At 43.7% G+C, this 8,471-nt stretch overlaps 1 protein-coding gene across 1 annotated transcript; it reads right to left on the bottom strand.

The window, feature by feature from the left end:
• Positions 1-4,041: 4,041 nt before the first annotated feature.
• Positions 4,042-6,774, bottom strand: LOC126191035 (allergen Tha p 1-like). The gene is made up of 2 exons (XM_049931741.1): positions 6,556-6,774; positions 4,042-4,370 (listed from the first exon to the last, which is right to left on the bottom strand). Exons 1-2 carry the CDS (start codon positions 6,740-6,742, stop codon positions 4,180-4,182), a joined length of 378 nt encoding a protein of 125 aa, XP_049787698.1. The 5' UTR covers positions 6,743-6,774; the 3' UTR covers positions 4,042-4,179.
• Positions 6,775-8,471: the final 1,697 nt, after the last annotated feature.

The raw sequence follows: 8,471 nt of genomic DNA, 5'->3' as shown, positions 1-8,471 counted from the left end.
GTATACTACAGCATCATCCGCGAAAAGCCGCATGGAACTTCCGACACTATCTACTAGGTCATTTATATATATTGTGAAAAGCAATGGTCCCATAACACTCCCCTGTGGCACGCCAGAGGTTACTTTAACGTCTGTAGATGTCTCTCCATTGAGAACAACATGCTGTGTTCTGTTTGCTAAAAACTCTTCAATCCAGCCACACAGCTGGTCTGATATTCCGTAGGCTCTTACTTTGTTTATCAGACGACAGTGCGGAACTGTATCGAACGCCTTCCGGAAGTCAAGGAAAATGGCATCTACCTGGGAGCCTGTATCTAATATTTTCTGGGTTTCATGAACAAATAACGCGAGTTGGGTTTCACACGATCGCTGTTTCCGGAATCCATGTTGATTCCTACATAGTAGATTCTGAGTTTCCAAAAACGACATGATACTCGAGCAAAAGACATGTTCTAAAATTCTACAACAGATCGACGTCAGAGAGATAGGTCTATAGTTTTGCGCATCTGCTCGACGACCCTTCTTGAAGACTGGGACTACCCGTGCTCTTTTCCAATCATTTGGAACCTTCTGTTCCTCTAGAGACTTGCGGTACACGGCTGTTAGAAGGGGGGCAAGTTCTTTCGCGTACTCTGTGTAGAATCGAATTGGTATCCCGTCAGGTCCAGTGGACTTTCCTCTGTTGAGTGATTCCAGTTGCTTTTCTATTCCTTGGACACTTATTTCAATGTCAGCCATTTTTTCGTTGGTGCGAGGATTTAGAGAAGGAACTGCAGTGCGGTCTTCCTCTGTGAAACAGAGGCTTTCAACGATGTCTCTAAATAATGGCAACCACAATGCGGGGTGGTTGCTCTGAAATTTCACGCTGGATTTCCTTGGCACTTAATGTCCTTGTAACTTATGCTCCACACCTACTGACGTTTCTATCGACAGTTCCTGAAGCGCTGTCTTCCTTTGGTTTACCTCGATTTCCTGATTCCTCGTCCCGCTCTGTCGCACACAGAACTACTGCAATTGCTCGACAGCACTGCAGCTGCCGCATCCCATACGTGTGACAACATGAAGAGTAACTCATTGACATATTTTATACCACTTCATGATGTTCTCAGTGCATAACCTGAATATATATATATATATATATATATATATATATATATATATATATATATATATACTCCTGGAAATTGAAATAAGATCACCGTGAATTCATTGTCCCAGGAAGGGGAAACTTTATTGACACATTCCTGGGGTCAGATACATCACATGATCACACTGACAGAACCACAGGCACATAGACACAGGCAACAGAGCATGCACAATGTCGGCACTAGTACAGTGTATATCCACCTTTCGCAGCAATGCAGGCTGCTATTCTCCCATGGAGACGATCGTAGAGATGCTGGATGTAGTCCTGTGGAACGGCTTGCCATGCCATTTCCACCTGGCGCCTCAGTTGGACCAGCGTTCGTGATGGACGTGCAGACCGCGTGAGACGACGCTTCATCCAGTCCCAAACATGCTCAATGGGGGACAGATCCGGAGACCTTGCTGGCCAGGGTAGTTGACTTACACCTTCTAGAGCACGTTGGGTGGCACGGGATACATGCGGACGTGCATTGTCCTGTTGGAACAGCAAGTTCCCTTGCCGGTCTAGGAATGGTAGAACGATGGGTTCGATGACGGTTTGGATGTACCGTGCACTATTCAGTGTCCCCTCGACGATCACCAGTGGTGTACGGCCAGTGTAGGAGATCGCTCCCCACACCATGATGCCGGGTGTTGGCCCTGTGTGCCTCGGTCGTATGCAGTCCTGATTGTGGCGCTCACCTGCACGGCGCCAAACACGCATACGACCATCATTGGCACCAAGGCAGAAGCGACTCTCATCGCTGAAGACGACACGTCTCCATTCGTCCCTCCATTCACGCCTGTCGCGACACCACTGGAGGCGGGCTGCACGATGTTGGGGCGTGAGCGGAAGACGGCCTAACGGTGTGCGGGACCGTAGCCCAGCTTCATGGAGACGGTTGCGAATGGTCCTCGCCGATACCCCAGGACCAACAGTGTCCCTAATTTGCTGGGAAGTGGCGGTGCGGTCCCCTACGGCACTGCGTAGGATCCTACTGTCTTGGCGTGCATCCATGCGTCGCTGCGGTCCGGTCCCAGGTCGACGGGCACGTGCACCTTCCGCCGACCACTGGCGACAACATCGATGTACTGTGGAGACCTCACGCCCCACGTGTTGAGCAATTCGGCGGTACGTCCACCCGGCCTCCCGCATGCCCACTATACGCCCTCGCTCAAAGTCCGTCAACTGCACATACGGTTCACGTCCACGCTGTCGCGGCATGCTACCAGTGTTAAAGACTGCGATGGAGCTCCGTATGCCACGGCAAACTGGCTGACACTGACGGCGGCGGTGCACAAATGCTGCGCAGCTAGCGCCATTCGACGGCCAACACCGCGGTTCCTGGTGTGTCCGCTGTGCCGTGCGTGTGATCATTGCTTGTACAGCCCTCTCGCAGTGTCCGGAGCAAGTATGATGGGTCTGACACACCGGTGTCAATGTGCTCTTTTTTCCATTTCCAGGAGTATATATATATATATATATATATATATATATATATATATATATATATATATATATCATGGCGAAGATGTTAACGGAGTATTCACGCCTGCCTATGGCAATAAGTTTCAGAAGCCGGTAAGGTGAACATTGGTCTTATTAGGCGATCTTGACGTAATAAGTTGTTACGTGAAGAATGCATTGCACTACATTTGGTTTATTTTGCTTTCACATTCGTACGTCACAGTCTGTGAGTATCGTTCACTGTAAAACTTTGTTATTTGAATTCAGGGTGTCCATAGCTACATTTTGTATTAGAACTGTCAATCATTTCAAACCATTGGGTTAGAACTGGAACCTACAATAATATGTTATTTATCCATACACATCGTTTGTTTGCTTGTTAATATATCTGGACAAGTGTTTCTGAATATAACAGATATGTTTCCCTGGAGACGTCAACTAGATATATGTAAGAGACATTCTGGGAATGTTGTCTGCTGTGTAGGAATTGCATAACATAACAATGATGTTTAAGACTGTGTTACGTGCTATACTGATCACCACTACATATTATACGAATGAAACATAACTGTATTTAGTGCCCCGTCAAGTTCTCGACTTCCACTACAGAAGTTTCCTTAAACATAAATGAATGTAATTATTTCTAAGGCTCTAAATTTCGCATTTTCATCTTGTTAGAAATTCAACAGTTTGTCTTTACAGTGTGTTTTGCGATGTAAGTGCAGATACTTTAATTGTTGACTGAGGACAGTGTACTGAACAACAGCACGTAAGTATTTAATTCATTTTTAAACCAATGCAGAACGGTTTGTCTGTACTGACAGGTGTAGTCCACTTTGTGGTGCATTTGCGACCTTGCAGGAAACATCAGGTATTAGATTGTGTGACGTGTTTGCGCGAACACTTCAAATTAAAAAATGTTCAAATGTGTGTGAATTCCTAAGGGACCAAACTGCTTAAGTTATCCATCCCTAGACTTACACACTACTTAAAGTTACTTAAACTAACTTATGCTAAGAACAACACACACACACACACACACATGCCCAAGGGAGGGCTCGAACTTCCGGCGGGAGGTGCCGCGCAGTCCGTGAGATGACGCCTCATACCGCGCGGCCACTCCGCCCGGCGGGGGAACACTTTTACATGCAGAAAATAAATAATTAAAACATTGACGTTAGTACATATTAAGTTACCTGTGATCACAATATGAGCACTTTTACCCCTAACGCCCTTATGCGGTAACCACAATGAGGAATTGTACGGAAAAAGTATCTCATTTATGGAGAACTGTTCCCAAAAAGGGCTTGAAATTTTTCTTATATTACTTGCGCTAATGAGAGGTAGCTTTAACTCCAATATCTTACGAAGGGATTGTGGAGGATCTTTCGTTTACTGTACATTTTTAATTTTAGAAGAGAATCCAAAACCCCTTTGGTTAACACACTTTTATTTTATAAGATGTGGCACACGACTATCATCAACAATAATCAAATAAATTACAGTTCTTTGGTGGTATCACATGACACACAGCCTTGTGAGTTCTTTAGAGCTATCACAGTGCAGCGCCAGAGGCGTCCCGGTGTTTAGGCGGAGACCCTCTTGAGTTCCTCGCCGTACTTCTGCCTGTAGGTGCCGGTGGGGTCGTACTTGCTCTCCAGCGGCGTCCACAGGTCGGGCTTCTCCTTGATGAGGAACCTGATCACTTTCTCCGCTCCGGCCTTCTGCTTCTCGTTGCACTTGGCACAGTCGTCGGTCAGCGCATCAGGAATGGCCGCTGTTAACAGACACGGAATACAGTCAAAAAATAGCGTCTACCATAATACTAAGAAATGAAATGATTTGTGAGAATCTACATCTGTTGTCAGTACAGTGGAGCTTATAACGTTTAACTTATGAAACAATGGGACTTCTAATTAGTTAGGACATAATTCATTGTGAGTATAGTCCTCATTATCATGATCTAGCTGTAATTAACCAAAGAGTGTGCTACTGAATCAATATTATATACCCTAACAATCAACTCAATCGTTACAATAGTAGATAAGTCACGTTCAACAAAAATGAATGTTGTTGTTTTAGGCGTGTTGTTTTCGCTGATTTCTTCAAGCAGCAAACCGGAATTATTAACTCTTTGAGGCACTAACGAATATTTCCGGAAATCGGTAAATGTGAATGTCTTGCTGATATGGAGGATGTCCAAAAATCACGTTATCGTTTCAAAACACCACAATTTGGAAACTTTAAGAAATAGAGAATCGTCGTTTGTTGCAACACGTTTAGCAGTTGCTAATGTTTTTCCTTTGCCTTTTGTAGCAAATCTGATTTGGAGTGCATCAAAATGGCAATGTACCAGGAGAAGGCTCAATGTGTCACGTGGCACGCAGAATACAAAGGTACTGCGGAATTAAATTATCGGTATCAGCACGTCAGGGCACCACTGGTAAAAATAAGCGTAATGAGATGGATCAAAACCTTTACAGGGATAGTCAGTGTCTTAGATTTTCCTCAAAGTGACCGTCCTTCAGTGTCTGAAGCGGGTGTTGACAGACTGCAAGCTGCAGATGTACATCATCATCCAGCATATGGGGTAAACCAAAACTCGGTGTTTGAACGTGTGGAACGTGCTGAATGCGAGTTGCGCTGAAGGACACATTTCCTGAGAGGTGGGTGGGTCGTGATGGTCCCCCTGCGTCCCCCCGTGCTCTCCTCATGACCTGCAATTATGCTTCATTTTGTAGGGCTGTGTTAAGGATCGCGTGTAAACATCATTCAATAATACTGCTACTCTTGGTACACTATTCAATGAAGGAGACAGAACTGTAGGTGCTGCAATATTCGGCCACGCAGGGGCTGGTCTCTAACATTGCCTAGATATTCTGCGAGCGTTGAATGGGGCACAAACTGAAATTGTGGCATAAAAAATAGTTTGAGACTTACTAAACGCTCTACAACAAACCACGATCCTCTAACACTAATACTTTCCCAGTTATTATTTTTTAAATGTTAGTGGCACTTCATGAACATCTTATTAATAACGATGGTAATGGAAGGTTCTGTAAGCTGTAATTGCTAGTGTCAGGTAATATTTAGAACATCTGTACTAATATAATGTACCTCTTGCGAATCTAAGCCGTCAAATAAGCTGTAATTTTGCTAATAAGTAGTTCTGAGTTTCCAGTTGAGGTGCTGCGTAATTGAAAGTCAGTGAAGTACAAAAGTGTTTTTCCATTACAGGAGCTAGAAATTGTGATTCCAGGTACAAACTCCATGTAGATTGTGGGAGTTCTAGATAACAGATTTTATTTTTCGTGATATCTTGTATCTACAGAAAATTTGTTACAAAGTAACATGTCCAGGGACAACGTGATCCTTGATTTGCAGGAAAACTTTTTAATCTGGGGCAAAAACGCATGCATGCCAAGAAATATTCATGTTAACATATGCAAGAATTAAGGAAAAATGGAATGTGAAGAAAACGGTGCAAAATAAAGAGTAACATAGAGAAATGTTGATGCTACTGGCATCCTACGTAAGAAGCAAGATTTTAACGATTACAGTCGATGCAAGCAGTGTGCAGATAGCGCTAAAGTGGGAATTAATAGAGCACTGAAATCGGTGTACAATACTAATATCTTCTCAAATCTGTCTAAATAAGGAAGATTTTAGCAAGCAAAAATTTAAGCAGATAACGTTAGTAGTACTAATGTTACCTGTTTCTTTCAATAAAACGAGAAATGTAAGCAGTGAAATCTCGTGGCTGTCGGTCAGGAGAAAAGGTGAAACTGACACTTCACCGCTTTTGGTGCAAAAAGTGATAAGAAATGCGAGAGGTTGTTTGAGATACATTCTTAAACTTACTGAAACATATTCGTAGAGGCGGCAGGAATTTAGAGGAGAAGCAGAAAGATGAAGGCCATGCACTAATTCTCACACATTTTGAGTAGAAGAACTACACTCACCCTTGAGTTCCTTCCCGTCTGGGGTGCAGGAAGCGTCGCTGTCAGAGAGCAGGCACTCGTGGTACTTCTTGAGCAGGCGGTCGTTATGCAGCACGTCGTCCAGGTCGATATTGTCGTACTTGGTGGTGTACGCGGCAGCAGCCGCCACAAGGCACGCCAGAAACAAGGCGAGAGTACTCATCTGCATCGTGGCTGTTGGAAAAGGTTATCGACTGTGGCTGTCCAGTGATGTGCCGAACACCGCTACAGCGGTGTAATATATACCTGCCAGCGCGTGACGTCACAGGGATAGGCAGTAGCGGCGACCTCGAGTGGTCCACGCACGTGGTCCTTTCTCAGAGCTGGTAGCGTGTTTGGCAGGCAGCTGCTTCACTTCTCAGAAACGCCGTCACCGTGACGACTTACTGGGAATTTCTTCAACTCCTCTGCTGGATAATAACGCACTGGTAGACTTCCTGTTTTTGAGTCTCTTGCTGACAACATATGAATCACAACAGACCAGACAGTGGAAAATCGTTGTCTGCGGAGTACCAGCAGAAGTTGTACAGCAAGAGATACGTAATTGACAGTCGCAACACAATTAGTGTCGGTATAGTGCACTAAAAAGTCATAAAGAAGTACAGGCTGACTTCGTGCGTCACAGAGCTTATCTAATATTGTAATTCATGTTTACAAGATTTTACTTTTCATCTGAAACACGTTAGGCAACATGTCGAAGTCCAAAATGAAACTATGTCAGACAGAAATTACATGGAGGTGACCTAATTGCTGGAATATATAGTAAATTAAGCTTTTCTGGTTGTTAAAATGAATTTTATCTTAATTAACTACGCTGTGCTCTATTTCCTTTCACTCTTTGCTTTCATTTCCGTGCAGGAATCAGTACAGTACGAGGTGTAACAGGCACAAGTGCAATATATTTCTATTGGTGACAGAAGACGATGTGAAATAAATGGAGGTTCTGCAAGGTTCGCAGGAGAGCTTCTGTAAAGTTTGGAAGGTAGGAGACGAGATACTGGCAGACAGAAGAACAGCTGTGAGGACCGGTTGTGAGTCGTGCTTCGGTAGCTCAGATGGTAGAGCACTTGCCCGCCAAAGGCAAAGGTCCCGAGTTCGAGTCTCGGTCGGGCAAACAGTTTTAATGTGCCAGGAAGTTTCATATCAGCGCACACTCCGCTGCAGAGTGAAAATCTCATTCCAGAAGACGATGTGTTGAAAGACATTACATCAGTATTTACGCTATTTTCAGACAAATCATTATAGCTATTACAAGTGATAAGTTCTTTTGTTCTTTAGCACCTCCAGATACGTATGGTAGGAGCTACCCATTAATATTTATTTTTCCCTGGAAAACTGGTCAGGTGTAGAAATGTGGAAGCAAAACAGTTAGTCTATACTGAGTAGCATAGTCCTCTTGGTGATACATTACGGCATGCATGAAACATCATGTGCCGGTACAGCCCAGGTCCGGACACCGTCTCAAATATACTTACGGTGACCTCAACGAATGTGGCTAAAAGAGTGTACATTTTAATACCTGACTTTATTGATATTTAAGTCCGGCAACAGCGTGAATAAGGCATTTATTTGGCGGAGCGGACACAAGAAAGAATGATGAAAATATGGGGGACCGGAATATATACTTTCGTAAAATAGATCTCCGAGCTCTGATTATTTAGCACTCACCGCCTTGTTAGTATATGATTGCGTGAGGCGTTTTTAGAATCTGTTGAAATTGATGTCTGCGTGGAGCGTTCATAAAGACAAATACGTGAACGTAATCTCAAGGATCATATTTCGTGTTATCATATTAGAATATTTCTGCTGGATATCTTACATTAGCGAAATTAATTAAAAGAATCCTTTGAATTATAGAAAGTTTTACCTTTTTTAAACGAAATAATCTATGCTTTGCC

Source organism: Schistocerca cancellata, chromosome 6, assembly GCF_023864275.1.
Source record: "Schistocerca cancellata isolate TAMUIC-IGC-003103 chromosome 6, iqSchCanc2.1, whole genome shotgun sequence".
Taxonomy (NCBI): domain Eukaryota; kingdom Metazoa; phylum Arthropoda; class Insecta; order Orthoptera; family Acrididae; genus Schistocerca; species Schistocerca cancellata.
Note: the sequence above shows the minus strand (reverse complement) of the source record. Positions and strands in the feature narration are given on the sequence as shown.

Excerpts from the sequence above, each read along its gene's own strand:
- LOC126191035 (XM_049931741.1), bottom strand. The coding sequence starts at position 6,742 with ATGCAGATGAGTACTCTCGCCTTGTTTCTGGCGTGCCTTGTGGCGGCT. Across the intron at positions 4,371-6,555 it reads AGACGGGAAGGAACTCAAGG|CGGCCATTCCTGATGCGCTG; the intron begins GTGAGTGTAGTT and ends GTCTGTTAACAG.